The sequence below is a fragment of the Protopterus annectens genome, chromosome 6.part0 (genome assembly GCF_019279795.1).
Source record: "Protopterus annectens isolate FY-2018-M chromosome 6.part0, PAN1.0, whole genome shotgun sequence".
Classification (NCBI taxonomy): Eukaryota; Metazoa; Chordata; order Ceratodontiformes; family Protopteridae; genus Protopterus; species Protopterus annectens.
In genome coordinates this window covers 43,947,142-43,968,268 of record NC_056737.1, presented here as the reverse complement: position 1 = coordinate 43,968,268, position 21,127 = coordinate 43,947,142, and the positions used below count along the sequence as shown (strand labels likewise).

General features: G+C 39.3%; 1 protein-coding gene across 4 annotated transcripts in view; it reads left to right on the top strand.

Annotated features, from left to right (window-relative positions):
- The window catches only part of LOC122804151 (pleckstrin homology domain-containing family G member 3-like), a 1,602,862-nt gene that overhangs the window by 191,009 nt on the left and 1,390,726 nt on the right, over positions 1 to 21,127 (top strand). For 3 of the 4 annotated variants that reach the window (XM_044073839.1, XM_044073837.1, XM_044073836.1), the window contains one exon: positions 15,153 to 15,653. In XM_044073839.1, coding sequence (XP_043929774.1) covers positions 15,345 to 15,653 — 309 coding nt within the window. In that variant the 5' untranslated portion in view covers positions 15,153 to 15,344. Of the gene's footprint in view, positions 1 to 15,130; positions 15,654 to 21,127 lie in introns of all 4 variants that reach the window. The other variant, XM_044073838.1, reaches the window with a different exon arrangement.

Below are 21,127 nucleotides of genomic sequence, written 5' to 3'. Positions count from 1 at the left end.
AACACCACTTAGCGGGTTTGCATGGTGCCCAATGGCATTAATTGAATGTATCTGTTTTTTGTTTTTGACTGTCTGGGTCCTGTTTGATAAGCTAAGCACAGACAGACCTACCATTCATTTCCTCCATTCCCATGATTGCACTACTCTCCGTATCATGTAAATATTGCCCCCCCCAAAAAAAAAAATAAGTAGACAAATAAAGACAGAAAAGGAAAACTGGAGGAAGTAGTTGACATGAGGAAAATCAATGTATGAGGTCCACACAAGAAAGTGATGGCTCACATGAGATATGTCTACATAGATCTCAATTTGAACTCTCACTCCAGTGCACCTTTAGAACACCGGATGGGTGCCTTATCCCTCTTTGCCAGACAAACAGCTTTGCAGCAAAGAACTGAACTCATTCTGCACATAACCAACTGCAACAGCATCTACAGTAATATCAAACCATACAACTGTTTGATATTACTGTAGATAGTAGTACTGTAGAGTGGATGTAGTGCACTTAGTGATCACACAACCTGTTATGATTATTGGTTGCAAATATATAGCTCTGTCTTACCTGTCTGTATTTGTTGATCATTCTTCAGTTATCTAACCAGTAGTCTGAGACAAGCAGTGTGTACGCCATTCTATTTCATTTGCCTGCCTTAAAATGTATGAAGATATTACCTGGAAATATATGCAGTTACTAACAAATGAAGGGCAGGTTGGATGTTAAGGAACACAACTTGTGAACTCTGTTCTGCTTGCTTACATTTCCAACCTTACACCGTAACCCTTTGTAGATCTAACCTGACACACCCACTGGATGTAAGGCAGCCTGCAGTGCCATTGTGTTTTCTATTCCCCAACCAGTAATCGGTCACAGTTGCAATCCATTGAAAGCAAACATTGAGGGAGTGCCTATGTTAACATTTTCTACACAGATCCAAGTATTTAGGATTTGGTAATTCTAATGAGTTCATACCACATTTGCATATTCACAGTGCTAACAGCCCTGATCTACACCATATAAAAAGGCAACCATGTAGCTAGGCAAACTGATGGTGAGGAGGCTTGTTTTGTTTTGGGAAGACTGCACATATGCTGTTTCTTCGGGATTACTGCACTTCAGAAGGTATGCTTGCATTCTGTCAGCCACATACTGCATAAGCTAAAATGCATTTAAGAAAAATCTGAAGCCAAGAATGTATGCGTTTATCTGTATGCATTGCTTAGAAGTGTACTGATGCCATTGACATGTTTGTCAAGGCATTTCACAGTTAACATAATTGCCAATACCTTAAAATGGAGTACTCTGTGATAAATATGTAGAAATGTTTCAGGAACAGTTCCTATGATAGTACTTTTAACATTTCAAAGATGGCTTGTTAGCAAAATGTGTCCTTTGCCTGTTCTTTTGGGGGGAAGCAAAGCTGAGTTACTGTTATAGCACAAACAAAGATATGTTGCTGCTGTTACTCTTTTTTTTTTTTTTGCATCCAGCCTGCTCATATTTCATATCTCTAGACTGTTTTATATTTCTCCAGTGGGTAATACTAAGAGGCTACATTTTCTGTTTAATCTGGGAACATCAAAAAAAAAAAAAACTTGAAATCACAAATCAAGTGGGGGGCTTCGCCCACCACACCAACTGATGAGTGGGGCTATGCCCCCCCCACCCCCCCCAACTAAATATACCAACTTAGGTCAGGAAACAGAAGGAGTCACCACGGATAAATGAAAACCTCCGTTTGTAGCAAAAATAAAATACTTTTAATGTGATTCTGTTTCCTGACCTTGGTTACCTGTTTCTCACTGTCGGAAGGCGTCTTTGAGTACCAATAACAGTTCTTACCAACAAATAAATATACCAAGTCCAAGATCACTCCAAATTGGAGAAAATGGCATAATCCACATAATGGCCAAGGGAAGTGTTTCCCTGGGTTAAATCGTCCGTTCGACATTTTCAGGTTTCAATATTACATGATTGATCTTTAGTTATTCGATTAACTAAAGTTTCAATCGTGTAATATAGACCCATGTTCCTGGAGTGTTTGTAGACACCTCAGTACAAAACTTTTCTTCCACAGGAAAAAAAAATAAAGCTATATTTAGATCTGTTCCAGGAGTTTTCCACTCAGACTTTAGCCACTGTAAGTAGGGTTGCCACCTTTCTACTGTGCCATTTCCTGACAAACAAGCCCCGCCCCATGCACAATCAAGCCACACCCATTCCTTTTAATAGCCACACCCCTTTACTCTAGCACCCTTCAGCATAAGTCTTTAATATCACATACAGTTACCAATAAGTAGAAAAATGTGCAACGAGTCAAAAGTAAATTAAAAAAACTTTATTTAGCAATACTTCAAAGGTTCACTACATACAACAGTACATCACACACAAGCATGGGAAAACTAAGCCCAAGTCTCATATCACAGGTAGTACTAAAATGGAAATACAATTAGATATTAAAAACACCAGTTCATTCAAAGCAGTACATTAAGGGTTCACCACACACAATAGTAAAAGAAAAGCAACTGTTTAAAGTATCTTCAGTTTTGGTAGAAATCATTGCTTATACTTGAAGCTATATTTGGCATTTGATCTAGCAGCCTCAAGTAATGGCTGGTTATTTCTCACAAATGAATAAAATTGCGAACAACTCATGTTAAAGTTTAGCTTGACCTGCAACTCTGCCTTCACAAGTCACACAAGCATTCTATTTCTTACATCAGTCAACGCATTCCCCATAAGTGAAAAAACCCTTTCCACAAAGCTATTGCTGGGGGGGATTGAAAGAGCGAACTGCACCAGTCTGTAAAGTGGCTTGCAGTCTGGAGCTTTACTAAAAAAAGTCACCCAGCGATCACTTACAGATGCCTCTGTCATCTGTAACGGGGCTGGCAATGCAGCAGTTAAAGTACAGTAGTCTGAGTAAAGTGCTTCAATGTCCACATCCAATTTGAAGAGGTCTGCAACTGTACGCAGTTCTGGCCAAGTTACAGGATGTTGGAGGCTGAGGACCTGCATAGCTTTAAAGGGACTATTATCATAGTCAAACCACTTCTGTAGGTAACAAAGTGCTTTACTGTAAAAATCACAGAAGGTCCTACAGACCTGCTGTGCGACAGCTGGAGTAAAGTGCTGTAAGGCAGATGAAACTTTAGTACCAAAGAACTGGTCATCTAGCCTTCTCTGCAACTCATCTTTTAGACTTTTCATCACGGTGTACAACTCTGGAGCAGAGAGAGTGTTACTTTCAAGTTTTGCTATAGACTTGTGGAATACCTGCAGGATGTAGTGCATGAAATGTATGTAGCACTCTGCCTCAGACACATCCCCACTGATGCCATCCTCATCGGCCTCCACAAATTTCCAGATAAGGGGGTGACAGTCCTCAGGCCCTTGACTAATAAAATAACTTTTAATAGCAGGCCAACATTCTACCAGCCTTGCCACAGCTGGGAACAAAGACAGCCACCTTGTTACATGTTGCATTATTTCCTTAAAGTCCTGGTCTAGGAAAGAATAGAAGCCTTTCAACAGTGCCATTTTTTTAGCAGATGCTGAAAACTCACTATGTACTTTCAAAACCAGAGTCTCCACATCAAACTTTGCAAGGGCCTTGCTTGCATGCTTGGCACAGTTATGTATTACATGGCATAAACAGTTTGCTGCAGTGATGTGAGGCACCTCAGATTTCAAACTTTTAAAAACAGACCTGTGCTTTCCATAATTGACTGAGGCATTGTCCACAGCATAGCTAGCAATGTTTTGTACTTTGAGTCCTTTATGCACAAGGATGTCCTTTATTCTAGTAAAGATACATTCAGAACTTTCGTTATGATCCTCAGAGAAATCAAGGAGTTTCTGTTGTGTGCCATGGGTGTGAGTAAAGTACTGAATAACTAAAGGGAACATTTTTCTGTTTCCTTTATTGGATGCATCTGATCCCACTGAGAAATAGGAATTGCCAAGTTCCTGCAGAAGGAGCTCCTCTGAATGAGGTGCAAGAACATTCATGACAATACTCTCAGATTTTGTCTTCCCACAGGTGAATTTCGAAGCCAAAGTAGAATCAGGGAAGACTGTCGGTGCCAGCTTACCTCCACAATCTATGGATACATATGAGTGACCATGTTTCACTCCATGATAGACTGCTATCACTTCAGCTGCAGTGACTTTGGAAGCTTCACTGGTTACACTACGTGGCTGAATAAACTTGGTCATTACGAGGTTCTTCCTCTGGAGCTGAAGGCTTTGATGATATTTGTCTGACTTCTGATGGCTTTTCAATGCCTTTTCCCCATCCCATTTTACAGTGAAAGTTGTTCCACAGGATGTGCACTTTGCCATGGCATCTGCATTTGGAACAGGTCGCACCCATGAGTAGCTTTGCTCCCACACCTTATTATAACTGCAGAAAAACCTCTTAGGAGACCTCTTCTTGATGATCCATTGACCTTTTCCCGAACATGATTCGTGTAGGATCCTTGCTCAACACTACAATAAACCAAAACGGCTATTAATAGAAAATCAAACAGGTCGCACCCATGAGTAGCTTTGCTCCCACACCTTATTATAACTGCAGAAAAACCTCTTAGGAGACCTCTTCTTGATGATCCATTGACCTTTTCCTGAACATGATTCGTGTAGGATCCTTGCTCAACACTACAATAAACCAAAACGGCTATTAATAGAAAATCAAAACACTTGTGACCAACACCAGTGCCTGGTGGGGGCCTGTGTCAGTCAGTAGCCACTAGCCAGAGTTCACATTCACATGTGAATCTCCAGACTTTCACACCCTAGTAATACCAAGTTGGTATAGGGGAAAAAAAAATGAGACTCCTCATGAAAAATTACAGTGAAGGTAAAGCAATGAAAGGCAGAAGCAACTCCTGTCTGAGGGACTTTCTGCAGCTGTTACACATGAACCTGGTGTGACAGCAGAATATGCACAGAAGGCATTCAACTGTGTGTAAAACACATGGGTCAGACACTACAGCAATGCACCAAACTAAGACCCTCTACTTTTATGTAGAACCCAGTGCAAACGTTATCCAGCTGAGTCTGAACACAGCAAGAAAGTTCAGGCATACTGTGGACTGACAAGATAAAAAGATGAAATACATGGCAGCTCAGCAATCATACCCTCTGGCTACAATTGTAATAACTTGCATAAAGACAAACAGGACATAGTGTGGGCCGACACAATGATAAACATGAAATATGTAACTCAGCAATCATAATACCCTCTGGCTGCAACAGTAATAACTTGCATAATGATAAGAGACCGTATGGGCAGACATAAAGACGAATTCCGTAGCCCCACAATTCCAGATGCAACACCCCATATTAAGTGCAATTTGTCTTAAAAGCACAGAGACCAGTCAGCTTGGGGCTGGTTTCTCCCCTTTTCCACTCCAGATCCTCACCACCACCTCCTCCCACTGGCACAGTTAGAGTTGAGCATAGTGGCCAAGTGAAGACCTCCAGCACCCTATTTATCAAACAGTGCTTTGGGCCCCTGCTAAAGCAGTTGAGACACACTTGAGGTCTGATTTATATACACAAGGGAAAGGCTGGCACAAGTTTACTAACTATGCCCCCCTTTTCCCCAGACTGCAACATAATCAGCCAGCTACTCCTTATAAGCAACTTTAAGGCCCTAACAAAGTGTGTTCAGTCTTGCTGTGCAATAGTAATAAACATTGCTAGTTTGACCAATGCCAAGGTGGTGGCCCAGTGTCACTAAATAAATATTTAAGTAGTCTCAAAACTTAAATATCTACACAACAAAACGTTAGAAAATATCCCGTGTATATTCACTGTAACAAGCTCAAAACCACATGAGATATTTCACATTGACAGTCCCAAAGAAAAGCAACTACGTTAAGCCTTGCTATATACCCAAGACACCTAGGAAGAAAAACAGGTGAAGGTAAACATCACGGTGATGATAGACTAGAAAAGACAGTTCTACAGTCCAAGCATCCTATACAAATCATGTAGTCATATATTCACTGTAACATCAAATGAACTAAGCTTTGGTATAGACGGTATACCCTAGAAAACACAGATAAAAGGTAAACAGTTGTGATGACAAACTAGACAAAAAGCTACATTTAAGCCTCACTATAATACGAAGACTGTACACCCTAGAAAGACACCCTAGGAAGAAAAACAGGTCAAGGTAAACATCACGGTGATGATAGACTAGAAAAGACAGTTCTACAGTCCAAGCATCCTATACAAATCATGTAGTCATATATTCACTGTAACATCAAATGAGCTAAGCTTTGGTATAGACGGTATACCCTAGAAAACACAGATAGTTGTGATGACAAACTAGACCAAAAGCTACATTTAAGCCTCACTATAATACGAAGACTGTACACCCTAGAAAGACACCCTAGGAAGAACAGGTCAAGGTAAACATCACGGTGATGATAGACTAGAAAAGACAGTTCTACAGTCCAAGCATCCTATACAAATCATGTAGTCATATATTCACTGTAACATCAAACAAACTAAGCCTTGGTATATAGATAGTATACCCTAGAAAACACAGATAAAAGGTAAACAAACAGTTGTGATGACAAACTAGACAAAAAGCTACATTTAAGCCTCACTATAATATGAAGACTGTACGACATAGACACCCTAGGAAGAAACACAGGTCAAGGTAAACATCACGGTGATGACAGACTAGAAAAGACAGATCTACAGTCCAAGCATCTTATACAAATCATGAAGTCATTATATATTCACTGTAACCAAGTCCAAAACCAGATTAGAAACTGTTCTAGTTAATAATCACCACATGTTGAACATCTAGATACAGTTACACACATCTTGTCACCATCAATGAATGAGATAGTGCCAGCACAGCTAGTGAATTAATATAAATTTAATATTTAAAAAATTCACTAGTAGCTGTGCTGGCAATATTTCATTCCCCTTGTCACACTAATCTTTGAAACTCTACCTTAATTCCAAAGAATTCATCCATTAAAAAAATTCCACTTACCTCCAGAAAAATCAGCAGCAGGGCTACTTAAACAAGCTCTCAGCGGCAGAAGAGAACAGGCAGCTAAAGGGCCAGCAAGCAGGGGAACACAACACCACCCACTCGGCCAGTCCACAGCACTTCTCCAGGGCAAGACTCCAGCAAGCAAGGCAAGCAACAAGGCTAGGCAATCCTTCCAGGCAGCAGCAGGCCTAGGGCAATCCTTCCAGGCAGTAGCAGGGCTAGGGCAATCCTCCCAGGCAGTAGCAGGGCTAGGGCAATCCTTCCAGGCAGCAGCAGGGCTAGGACAATCCTTCCAGGCAGCAGCAGGGCTAGGGCAATCCTTTCAGGCAGCAGCAGGGCTAGGGCAATCCTTCCAGGCAGCAGCAGCAGCAAATGAAACCAGCAATCCACTGAAGAAGACGTCCAACCAGCAAGAAATTTCAGACCTTAAGCACCTTTTACAGTAGAGAGTAAAAGGTAAAATTAGTAGCTGAAGCGCCGCTTTTTATGCACTAATTTTCGCGGGCTTTGCGGGGATTTGACTTGCAATTCTACGTGTTGATTGGCTGCTTGCTGCACGAGCCTCGTCTGCAGCAAGCAGCCAATCAACCGAGAGTCCAAGACGGGAATTTTAATTTTTTTTTTTTTTTTTTTTTTTACCATACGCGCTGACGAGCCTGATGTCGCTTTTCCGCCATTTCCGGACTCCCAGAGCAAGAACCGGAGTGCCCTACTGATTTCTGGGCACTCCGGAATAAAAACGGAGGGGTGGCAACGCTAACTGTAAGGGAAAACCTCAGGATTCTGTGTCTCATGACATTCATGATGCTCAGGATTCTGTCTCTCATGACATTCATGATGCTCAGGATTCCTCCTGCAAGACTCCACATGAGAAAGATACAGTGGTATCTGAAGTCTGTTTGGTCCCAGCGCTGACATCCACTATCTTTTCAAATTCTAGTTCTGGGATTTGTGGAAAGAGAAATCCCTTGGTAGAGACATCAAATATCCCAGAATCCAGGTCTCCCCTTCTCCCATCCTGCTTCAAAAACGTCAGTCACCACAGATGTATCAGGCTTTGCTTGGGGAGGTAAAAGTTCAAGGTATTTGGGACAACAGACAAAAGTACTGAAACACAAAAAAACAGGATTTCATGCAAGAAGGCCTTGAAAAGACATGTCTTTCCTTTTCCTTGGCTAGGAATGTTCTTGTATGCTTTATCACGCTTTCCACTAATATGGACGATACTTGACAAGATTCAGAAGGCATCCCCAAAGATCATTATGGTGATTCCCTTCTAGCCCAGGCAAGAACAGTTCTCCCCTCTTTTGGAATCGGCCAGGGACAATTACCACAAGCTTTGCCACAGGCTGGACCTACTGGAAGAATAACAGGGGTTTTTAATACACCCCGATGTCAAAAAACTATGACTGACTGCTTGAATGTTGTGGTCTTAGTACCTTTTAGGCACCGGTTTACTGAGAACATGCAGCAGGTACTAACAGAGCAGGAAAACCTGCTAATAGAAAATCATATATAAGCAAATGGAAACTGCTTTGTAGTTGGTGTCAGCAAAATAATCAGAACCCATTCAGGGCTAGTGTTTCTCCAGTTTTACAATGTTTGTGTGAGTTACTATCCTGTGACATCTCTTACACATCTAATAAGGTTCATTTGTTAGCCATTTCAGCATGTCTGCCCAGGGATCACCATCTTTTCATGTCAAATGTTTTTGAAACGGATGCTGCGTAAGACACCTCTGGTTTCTCCTTGCGATCTTAGTTTTGTGTTTGAGAGGCTAACACTTGCTCCATTTGAACCAGCTCATCTGGCTGACTTAAGGTTCTTATCATTGAAAACTGTTTAGCAGATTGCTTTGGCCTCTGCAAGAAGAATATTAGAGTTGAAAGCTCTTTTATGGTGGGTCAAGCCTAGCTCATTTTTCATGGTGACAGGATTGACATAAAAGGAGGATACATTATCTGGGTTTACTTTAAGCCAAACTGTTCATCTCCCTTTGTTGTTTCCTGAACCCAAAAATGAGAGTGAGAGGGGACTTCATACCTTGGATGTCCACCAACTCTGGTACTGTCTTGACAGATCATCTTTCAGCACTTTGGATCAGGTTATTTCTTGTGAAGGCAAAAAGGGCCATCCTGTGTCAAAGTAGATTTCCAAATGAATAATGTATAACCTTTTGTTATTACCACCACAACAAAACTTGCAGGAGGCAGGGTAAAGTCACACTCTACTAGGGTTGTGGCTTCATCTATGACTTTTTGGAAAGGGTTGGACTTTAATTCTAGAAGCAGCCACTTGGTCCTGTGTATATACTTTTATAAAGCACTACGAGCTAGATTCTTTCTCTGTCTAGGTCATGCTTTGATGGGACGGCTCTCCAGTGGTTTTTTTGGACCCGTCCCCTTCTGCCTCCCATGTAGCTTAGACTACTGCAGCACTCTTCAAAATGATGAACATAGTTCAGTTTTGTAAGTAAACTTACCAAAACAGTAAATGTTTGAATAAGCACTGTTGCAGTAGCTGCTCCCTTCCTCCACCCCCTTTGTTTTTTGGTCTGTTGCCTCCTTCTCTAAGTTGGCAGGAAAGCTCTGAAGGTCTTGGCAGCCAATCCTGTCTTTTAATCATCTCTTCCTGAGCTGCCTAACACTTTGTGAGTGTGGAAGGTACCTTGAAGCTTTGGAAGCTGGCAGGCTGTTATGTCCTCTGCAGGATGCAACCCCATAATAGCTTACCCTACTGAGGCAGTCATCATTAGAACAGAAACTATTATGTTAAGTTTACTTACACAGCTGTGCTTTCTTTCGACCCTTTCTATAGTGTTTGTGTTATGACCTTTCAGGCCTGCTATTGACTTCAGCACATGTTGCATAGCACTGACCGACTCTTCTTGTTGAATTTCTTTTCTGATTCCTCTAATAAGGATGTTATCTCATCCAGATTAGTCTTCAAGTTCAGTTTCAAATGTATTGAGAATTGCTAACGAATCCTGTATTTGCTGGAAGTCTAAATGGTCCTTCCGCATGTTGTCTTCAACATCTTAAAGTTATCTTTGCAGCTTTTTTACATGTATGTTTGGTTCATCCATTTTTTTTGTTAATTGTTTGCACAGTTGTATTGATGTTAGCTAATTTCACAATGATTTTAGTTAATTTGTCATTGGTTTGCTTGTAAGTGATGAATGTGATCATTTGATCTTCCTTGATTATCAAATGGCTAATTGATCTGGTAGAAGAAGGGTAGTAGTTCCAAATCAGGTAACTAGGAAGGGCTGCCTGGAACTGCCGTGGAGGTACCATAATAGGATCACTGTACCCCTTGGCATTGTAAGTTGCTTTGTGCTTTTGTTTTTTTTTTTTTTTTGTACAGTTTGTCAGGTGAAAACATAGGTGATCTTGTCATGTTCCATGCTTTTACTGGCCTTAACTCCTTTTAAGTTGTTAGCTTATTCCAGTGCAGCGTTTGATCTGTAATCCTTTTGCCACTTTGATTATTATGCATTGTGTGTGTGTTGCATTCATGATCATTTTATCTTACTTCGTTATTAATTTGGATTCATTTACTTAGATCAATTTTGAGCTTGGGTTTCCTATGTTAGGACATGGGTGTCTTAGCTCTTACTTCAAGTGCTGCTACTTGTCTGATTGTGTCCACTCTATAACTAAAGAACATCAGTAAAAATACAGGTAATTTACTGCATGTTACTAATTCGTCATCAGAGCAATAGTTATCTAGCCATGAGTGGTAACTTAGTTCATAGGCAAGCACTAGGTGATCAGTCTGCACACCATTACAAGCCAAAAAAACTCTGCTCAAAAGTTCCCTCCAGCCAGAAGGAGGGCAAGACTAGATAGACCAGAGGAGGATTTAAGGCTGTCCATCGATTATCTAGCTTTACCTCGAAGGTGGCAAGGGTGCTACTTTGCTTGACATGTAGTGGAAGTTTTTCTTCCAGCGATAAGGGATATGTTGGGATATAAATCTGTTACACAGATGTCTTGTTTATCTGCTGATTAATCTTTAGTTTCTTTAGCCTGCCATTTGAGGATGTTCTGTCAAAATGGGGTAAGGAGTATGTGGTGTGTGTGTATGTTTTTGTTTTTTGCTGTATCCTTGTATAAGTACTGGAGAGTGATTGAAGGGGGGATGTCTGTGCCAACGTGATACACTGGCTGATAGTGTTAATTACTGCAGAAGAGTACTGATCATGGTAGTAGTAATGATTATTAAGAGACATGCAGATAAGCAGATATTGTGATCTTTCTTCATTGTACCTAATGTGTTTCTGAATCACAAATTATTGCATTGTGTAAATAGTTCCATTTTACCACAGCTCTTACTAGAAGTGGTGGGACTGTTTCTGAAACCTCAGGATTGCCAACATAACAATCATCTCCAAGGCTGTCTGTTGTTGACATTATAAAAAAAATTGTTAGCTAAGAAATATGCTAGTAATTGTAGTACCATCCATGTCTGTTACATTTGATGCATCATCTTTTCCACCACGTTGTGTAAAGTAAAAAGGTGAAGAATCCAAGTATGGTATGTGTAGATTCCAAAAAAGCATTTGACAACATTCCACATTTGCAGATAAAGGACTGTTTACAGATGTATAAGTTACAAACTACAGTGATCATTTACAGTACAGTGACCATGTAACAGTGGCAAGCCACTTTTTAGCTAAACCTTGATAAAGGAGACTGTGTCATCCCAGAGATAAAAATTAAAAGGGGGATATTTCAAGGTGACTCTTTGTCACTCTGGTTTGTCTTGCTCTTAACCCATTAAGCTGTCTACTTAACAGATTAGGTCATAGTTACAATTTGGTTCCTAGACAACAACAAAGTGTAGATTTCTTTTTGTGAATGATTTAAAACTGTGTATTTCATCAGATAAGGAACTGAAAGCACAACTGGAAGAGGTCAGAACTTTCTCAGATGATATAAGAATGCCATTTGGTCTTGATAAATGTGCAAAAGCAACCTTTGTACCAGGAAAGCTGCAATACCAAGAAAATATCAATTTGGGACAGGAATGTGATATAAAGAAACTTGAGCAGGAGGGACTGTATAAAATATTTGGAAATTGATGAAAGATCAGTAATAAAACATGAACAAATGTGAACAAAACTGAGTAAAGAATATTTAGAAGACTAAAATTAATACTGAAAACAGTCCTGACATCTAGTACAAGCTGTAAAACCAATTCTTCCTGTTCTAACTTACAGTTTTGGACTTGCCTGGCCCTAAATGGTATTGGTTCAGTTGGACAGGAAAGCAAGAAAAATGCTTCATGCTTTTCAAATGATGCATAAAATTATGTGTATAACAAGATTATATATTCCTCGTTCTGAAGGTAGTATGGGTCTCCTCAAAAATGATTACATGTATAGATCTGCAGTTGTACGACTGCATGCATATCTGCTGACCTCACCAAGTCCAAGCAAAGTCTTGAAATGAAGAGAACAAGTCTAAGATGACTTCTGCTTATTTTAGCAGAAGCATATCTATGTCAAGTGGGAATGGAAACCAAATCATTAGTAGACAAAAATCAGGCAGCAACTGAATGTGTCAAAAAACAAAAGAAGGAATATAAGGAGAAGGATCAGATGAGAAGGCAAGAAATGTGGAAAACGCATAAATATAAATGCAAATACAGAAAATGCCAGGATCTGAAGGAGGAATATTCAAGGAGAGGTGAATTTAAACAAAAGATGAAAGGTTAATTTTAGCGGCCCAGGACAGTTGACTTTGTACACATTCTTTTACAAGGTTAATTGAATATGTGGGAGGAACAAACAAGTACAGGTTGTCCAAAACAGAACTGGAAACAGTTGCACATCTTGTTGCTGGTAGTGATTTAACTAGATCATTTATAAAATATGAAACAAAGAAATAAGTAACTCAGAAACATAAATCATAAAAGAACAGACTAAATAGAGGGTTTCATGGTAATACACGTGCTGTCCATCATTATGTGTAGACGTATGTTTCATACAATTTGAATACTAGTGCATTCAAACATCTTTATATGGTCATTTTGTCATTTTATAGTATTGTTTTATTTTACCTGGCCATTTAGATGTACTATATTTACTGTATTTTTATATACAGAAATGGACCTTTTTATATACTGAAATGGATATTTTTATGTATAGAAATGGATTTCTTTACAAAACAAAAATTGTTTTACAAAAATGAATTATTCATTAGTTATTTAAGTCAACCTTCCATATGCGTTATTTTAAAATAATTTGATGTTTCAAAGGGTTAATTTTGTTTGACAATTAAGCATGTAAATGATTATAATCACATGATTTTAGCCTATTTAAATGTTTGTGAGACCTGGAGTTTTTATCTGAAGAAGTGTGCATCACAGATCAAACGAAAAGCGCTTAATATTGATTGTTTTTAAACAAGAATAAATTTCAGTTTTGGCTGTGGATCTCGTTTGCAGTACATATTTGTTGTTTTGCAGTTGGTGTATTTACTTTTATTCGGTCCATTCCCATTATGTCATAGAAACCCAAAAGACTTGGAGAAAAGAAATGGGTCTAAAGTCTTTGAACAAGGCTTTACTATTCACATTAACATGTTCTGCTAGTTTTCATCCCATAATTTCCTTCATCCTGGTGTATCACTCTCCTAAAGATATTATTAACTACATGAAACTCCCTTCTGTTCTCAACATTTGGATACCATTTTACTGCTTTCTGTTGATTCTTTTTATTCCGTAAGTAAACAAGGTAGTGTTATGGAAATGTTAACAAAAAGAGTAGACAGACAGTATTTACAAATGTGCATATTTAATCATCATTATCTGGAGTAGTACACAGAATATCAGTTATATCCGGGTCTCTGCTGTAAATTATAGTTGATTCAGTATTCAAACACCCGCGTTGTCTGTTTTTAATCTAAACCTTCAGGATTCTTTAGAAGGGAGAATGGATTGAAGTGAGCAGGTGTTATTTGTGTCAAAACAAGAGCTGTAGTATATGGTTTATTTATTTATTTATTTTAGAGGGCAGATGAATCTGGTCAGAGATGACCTTTTAGCTGGATACTGAAGGAAACTGAAGTTAATAGGTATGGCTGTGAGGAAAACAATGTGCACATAATTGTATGGCCATTTTGCAGTGTACAGTGCTTAAAAGGATCATATACAGTATGCCTCTCCTAGCTTTGCAGTTCTTTGAGAATATCAAGGTTTCTGGTTATTGTATTCCCTTTGTCCAAAATGCAGTCAATTATTATATAATGCAAAGTATACCATTATACTGGAAGAATGTGCTGTGCAACACAGACAAATTGTGTAGGGTACAAAACACAGAAGCATCATATAGAGTGTGATTTCTTTAACTTTACAGTTATTTGAGAAAAATTGAGGTTTCATATTTTGAAAAATTGCAATATTCTTCCTGTGTTCTCCTTTCTGTGGAAGGGAAGATGTGGCAGAAACCTTACAACATGCCCAGTACTCATTCAAAGCTGAATGCTGGGACAGCAGTGGGCAGTCAGCAAGTAACAGACTGCCATTAACTTGTCCCCTGACCTGTAAAGTGACTACGTTACCACAGATCCTTCCCAGCAGTTATAGCTGATGGTGCTGTCTGTACTTGCACAGTATCATTTGCATTTAGCAGGAAGTCTTAAGGATAGTGACAGTGAGAACATGGCACTTGTGTGAAATTATAACTGAAGGAAGAAAGGGAGATAAATGCTTGATTTAAAAGCTCTGAAAGCTTGGTGCCTGTTTGGGCATTGATATTTTAGCATTTCCTCCTTCTCACATGTCGATCCAGCCTGGCAGGCATACTGAAAATAGCTGCAGATATGCAAACATGGTTTAATGCTGTTGTAGCTATATGTGAAAAACAGAAGTGATGCAAATTCAGAAACCAAATGGCCCACAAGACTGTACTTTTTTGAAGCATTAAGACAAAGGACAGAGCTTTTCTGGCAACTCTGTATGTCAATGTCAAAACATTTGTTCATTGTTACTGGAACTTGTATTTTTGTTTTGCATTTAAAAAAATCATGTTATTAAGTTTCTGCAGCTCTCCATTTTGTTTATTCACTATTTTCAGCAGTATGGTATATGCCTGATTTCAGTGACTATGTTTTGTCTTTCCAGTGTCCTTCAGGTTCTTGTCTGCGTTGTTTTTGAACAGTAATAAAAGGATGCCCAGAGCCAACATCAGAGAGTACTTTTACTAGCTAGTTAAATGCTGACTAGCCTAGCAGCCTGACAAGTCTTTTTTCTGGATTATCTGTGGGTAGTCCAAGAACTTCTTAGAGCAGTGCTTCTACTAGCCAACCTAAGTACATGGAGAAGTTAAACATACTGATGTGTCCCGATGCACTCCAAAGTACTGTACAGGAATCAGTGGCTTGCAATGTGTGCACAGAGATGAAAGCCATGCAGAAGTTGTCTGTTAAAATTACTCAGACTCTGAACAGTAATAACAACTCTGCGAGCAAAGCAAGTACAGAAGGCTTCCAGTTTGGATCCTTGTCACCTTTTGCTGCTAGGACAATGATCCCTAACCCAAAGCTTAGTTATATGGATCGTGTAATCATGGAAATCCTGGAAACAGAAAGAATGTATGTCCGGGATGTGCATAGCATTATTGAGGTATGTATAGTATCCAAAGTAGATGAATACAGTGTTTTGTGAAATTTGATATAAATTAAAATTAAAATGTATGACTACTGTACCATTTTGCTTGCTGTGAGTGTAGCTGATTCAAACAACACAGTACAGCATCTTCTGTGGTGGTAGTAACTTGCACAGTTTTATTTTTTTTTTATTTCATTAATTTATTAACTACATAAGCCCATTGGACACAAATGTCCCTTTTCAGGAGACCCAGGAGTGATGTTTGGATAAGTGGCTTGCTCAGAGTCACCAGCATGACAAATTGAGGTGGAAGGAATCAAACCTTGCAAAGAAGGTTTTCAGTTTTGCCAGTGTTATCAGGTTGTGACTCTTCTACTGACCCTCAGTTCAGTTCTACCTGCTCAAGCCAGACACACACACACACACACACACACACACACACACACACACACACACACACACACACACGAGTGTGTTGCACAAACTATTAAAATACAAGAGAAGTCAGTCAGGTTAAGATTTATATACATAGATTTTCACATGTTTCGTAGGCCAGACAGCTGCAAAAGAGCAGAGAATCCAGTTGTTCTTCATTAGTTGTTGAACCACACATCCATTGTCAAAGCAAAGGGCTATAAAGATGTAGCATCTGAAACCCATTGTCCTTTGACTAATACTCCATTAACTTTAGTTAACCCTTTTTAAGCATTGTGTTGTGTATGTCATAATTGCATTCTGCAGTACATTGCATACCTTGAATGCAGTTAGTATTTTAGTGGAGCTGTATTTCTTACAGCAGCATTAGTCATATTCTTCTCTCTGCCTAATATCGATAGGAACAATTCATTTTAGTACTGCAGTTGAAAGAGACTGTGCTGCAGCCTGTGAGAAGTGCTGCTTGTAACTTTGGTGGTACAAAGTTCAGTGCTGTATATATATTTATTTTAAGAATGTGGTGTGGTGTCTAGTGTGTGATAAATGAAATATCTTGTATGTAAGCTGTTGCCGAATGCATTTTATCACATATGTAACACATTTCATTTATCGCTCATGCTGACCTTCACATATTGCATTTAACCTTTTTTCTGGATTTTTTTTTTAATTCTGGATGCAATAATTACTTAAGTTTATTGACTAAGGGCCTTATGTAGGCAATGTGTTTTTTATGAATGCATTTTCTTGTAGTTGATTTTCTAGTGTATTTTTGAAATACGTTTTTTCAGTATTGTCAGTGACATTTTTTATTGTTGTACCAGTGTAGTAAGAGTTGTGTTTATCATATTTTATGTTTACGGTTTTGAGAGATTTAGTTTAATGTTCTTTACTGATGATTTTTTAGATGATGTTGTGTTTTGACATTGTAATGCCATTTTCCATTTGGCTGTTATTGTTTTGCTTTTGATTTTTGATTTTTTTTACTATTTTAATGTTAATATTTTTATTTTAGCTTCAATTAAATCCATTTCTGTGGGTATGATTGGGTTGTCTGGTGTTTGTGTGTATATTTTTGTGTGTAGTGTGTGAAGTTTCATTTTTTTTTTGTCTTCGTTTATGGATGGGGTTAAGTCAGCCTTTGTGTTCATTTGGCTTAGGTGGCTTTAGAATTTGTACCCACCCACATGTGTAAGGCTGTAGAATTACAAAGTTTAATATGAGAAGCTGTGTCATAGGTTCATAGGTAGGTACTAGGCTATCTGCCCGAGGGCATTTATAAGCCTAACCAGAGTGTGTCGGCTTTCGCCGCCCCATTGATTAATTAACTGATCCTCTGTCAAGCAGAGCCAATGAAGTGATCCCAGGGGTGTATTTTCTGTTACCCATCCATTCGTCAAGGTTTCTCATGAAGAGTGTTAGTGAGGGGCTCTGCCTGATGTAATTTGGAATTTTGTTCCAAAGCATGGGTAGTCTCTTTGACAGGAATCTATCCCTCCAGCATGTTCTATTTATTGTTGTGGCGAGGTTTAGCTCACTAGGGCGCGTGGCTCGCAGTGACTTGGATTTCTTTAAGTGGAGCACGTCTGTCTCAATTCTGAGATGGACATGGCTTTGTATGTCAGGCAGAGATCACCTCTGAGTAAGCGATATGCCAGTGAGTACAGCCGGAGTTGTTTTAGTCGGGCTGCATAGGACATATGTTTGAGACCAGTAAGCCTCTTGGTATGGTACTTTTGTGGTCTTTCCAGCTATTGGAAGTGTCTTGTGAGGTACATCCCAAATGGGGCATTGTACTCTATGATGGGTTAATGAGTGACGAGTAGAGGAGCACTATCATTTTTTTATTTCTAGATGCGAACCATTTATTTTATTTTTTTTTATTTTACATTTGCTGACCGGGATGGTCCGACTGGATGCATGTCCATTTTCAGCGGAGGCCCGGGGAGAAAAGCTCCAAGGGTAAGCAGATACAGCATTACATAATACCTGCATTACATATTACAAACAGACTATTTACAGAGATTACATAAGTAAGCAAGTTAAACAAGTTCTACAGGTTACAGTTAATCCTGAGCGCTAGTCAGGATTAAATTAAATTACACAGTAAACTGGTTAACAGATTTTTACACATTCTAGAGAGAGTTAGCCAGGCTTGATACATTGACATAGCCAGTTAAGTGACAAATGTTGTTTGTGTCCAGTTTTAAATTGACCTAACGTGGAAAGTAAGGTAATATCAGCTGGAAGAGAGTTCCAGGATCTGCTTACAGAGTTTGCAAAGAGAGAATCACCGGCTGTGTTATTAATTTTGCTAGTCTGAATTAGTAGTTTGTTAGAGGATCAAAGCGGTCTAGGATTGTTATAGGGGGTGATAATATTTTTAAGTGCAGGAGTATTGTCCGGATTATAGAGGATTTTATAGGCCATAATCAGTTGGTTATACTGGATTAGGCTGGGTAGTTCAAGCCACCCAAGCTGATTTAGATTGATGCAATGATGTGTCCTAAAAGGCAGCCCAGTGGCAAACCTGGCAATGTGGTTGTAGCAAATTGAGAGTTTGTTAAGGACAGTCTTGTTTAAATTCGAGAGTAGAGGGGATGCATAGAGAAGGGTTGAAAGAAGGTGAGAGCGAGTTATGGCAATTTTAGCTGGAGGGGTTAGGAAGGCTTTTATTCTGTACAGTGACCCTAGTTTTTTATTGATGGTTTTGATAGTTTGGTTAACATGTAGGTCGAATTTTAGATTATTGTCTATGATGACACCTAATAGTTTTGTAGAGGGGTCAGGGAAGATTATTGTGCCATTATTTGAATTTATGGTAAAGGTGAAAGCGGTAGACATACGTGTTGGTGAAAATAACAGCATTTTAGTTTTTTTGGGATTTAGGATCAGATGATGTTCAAAAAGCCAGTTTTCTATTGTATTAAAGGTGGTCTGGGTAGCTGACCTTAACTCTACTGGAGATGTGGCTGAGCAAATCAGAGTAGAGTCATCCGCATATTGGATACAGCTGACTTTTGGAATGACAGTATAAAGGTCGTTAATGAAGATGAAGATCAGCAAGGGCCCTAGTATAGAGCCTTGTGGTACTCCAAGGGTGTTTGGTAGAAGGTTAGAGAGTTTGTTCTGCCAGAGGACAGCCTGCTGTCGACGATTCAGGTAGGATTGAAACCATTGAAGGGCTCTAGTATCTAGACAGAATGTTTGCAGGGTGTGGATTAAAAGTTGGTGATCACATATCGAACCCCTTGAAAAGGTCCAAGAAGAGGGCTGAGGATATATAATTATTGTTGCGATTATGGTTTATGGTGTTGGTAAAGGCTAGGAGGGCTGAAGTAGTGCTGTGATGAGGACGGAAGCCATGCTGAGTGTCTGCCATAAGGTGATTCTGGATTGGGTGGTGCATGAGTTGTCTATGAATACATTTTTCCATAATCTTTGCAAGTGGAGAGAGTATAGCTATTGGCCTATAATTGGAGAATTCAGTAGAGCTGCCTCCTTTGTGAAGTGGGATTACATGGGATATTTTCCAGATGGTGGGAATTTTAGCTTCTACTATGGTTCGATTGATTAGTATTGAGATGGGGTAAGCAATAGCATCAGCTGATTTTTGTAGGTACTTGGCAGGGAGTTGATCAGCAGAAAGTGTAGTGGGTTTTAATTTTTTGATCAAGGTACGGATAAGTGAAGTGGCGACTGGTTGGAAGCTGAATGCGAGTAGGTTTCTAGGGGTGCTACTTTCAGGACCAGGGGAGCTAGGAGGTAGTTGGCTAGCTAGGGCTTGAATTGTCTCAGTAAAGAATCGGTTAAAACTGTCAGAAACATCTTCAGGTGTTTTATCAATAGCAGCAGCAGGGATTGGGGTTGAAGTTTGTCCAGGATGTAGTAGATTATTTAAACCTGCCCAAAACTTCTGAGGGTTATTTTGATTTACTGTCTGTAAATTACAGTAGTATTGCTTTTTGTCTTGTAAAATTGATTTTTTGGTTTCGTTCCTGGATTGCCTGTATTTAATGTGATCTTGAGGGTCTTTAGAAGAACGCTGTAAAGCCCATGCTTTGTTTGTAAGGGTAATCTTGAGTTTAGACTCTTTAGAAAGCCATGGCACATTTTTTTGCCTTGGTTCTCTTTGAACGAACAGGTGCATGCAAATCAAGGATCTCAAGGAATTTGTTGTTAAAGTATGCTACTGCTTCCTCTAAGGGGAGGTGTTTTAGAATAGACCAATTACATGAGTTTAGTTCTTGTTGGAATTTGGCAGGGTCAAAGTTTTTATTATTTCTAACCTTTCTGAGTAAGGGTTGTTGGGAATTAATGGTTTTGTGCTTAATTACATATGTGAGAAGGTGATCGCTTAGGCCATCAAGGAGGGTACCAGAGGTGTACAGTTGGGGGTGACAGTTTATGAGTACCCAGTCAAGTATGCTTTCTTTTTGGTTGGGTTTAGCTATCCTGGTAGGGGTGGATATAATTTGTATAAATGCATGCAGGTTAATATGAGTGGTTGGTGATTCTGAGGAACAGGTGCCCCAGTCTATGTTAAAGTCTCCAAGGAGTAGGGTTTCTTGGGGGTAGTGACATGATAGCCAGTGCAGGATATCTTCAAGTGTAGATATATTGTTACCTGGGGGAATGTACATACAGATGATATTAATGCATTTATTTTTATTAAGTTGCAATTTGGTGGCAAGAATCTCTGAGTTATTAATCTGAGGTGGTTGTATTACATCTATGGTGACATTCAACTCAGATTTATAGAGTACAGCTACCCCACCCCCTTTCCTCGAAGCACGATCCAGTCTGTGTATTTTGTTACCCAGGTGGTAACACTTCATTGTCTTTAGTTTTAGGTTTTAACCAGGTTTCAGATAAACAGAGAATCTCAGGGGAGTGGACATCCAGAAGTGCATGCAATTCATGTACCTTGTTATTAATGCTTCTAATATTGAGATGACAGGCTAGGAGAGAGTTAGTTGGCCTATTAATTGTAGGTTTGTAGCTTAGATTGCAAGTAGAGGGAGTATGTGTATCTGAAGTGGGTGGGCCAGGGTTGG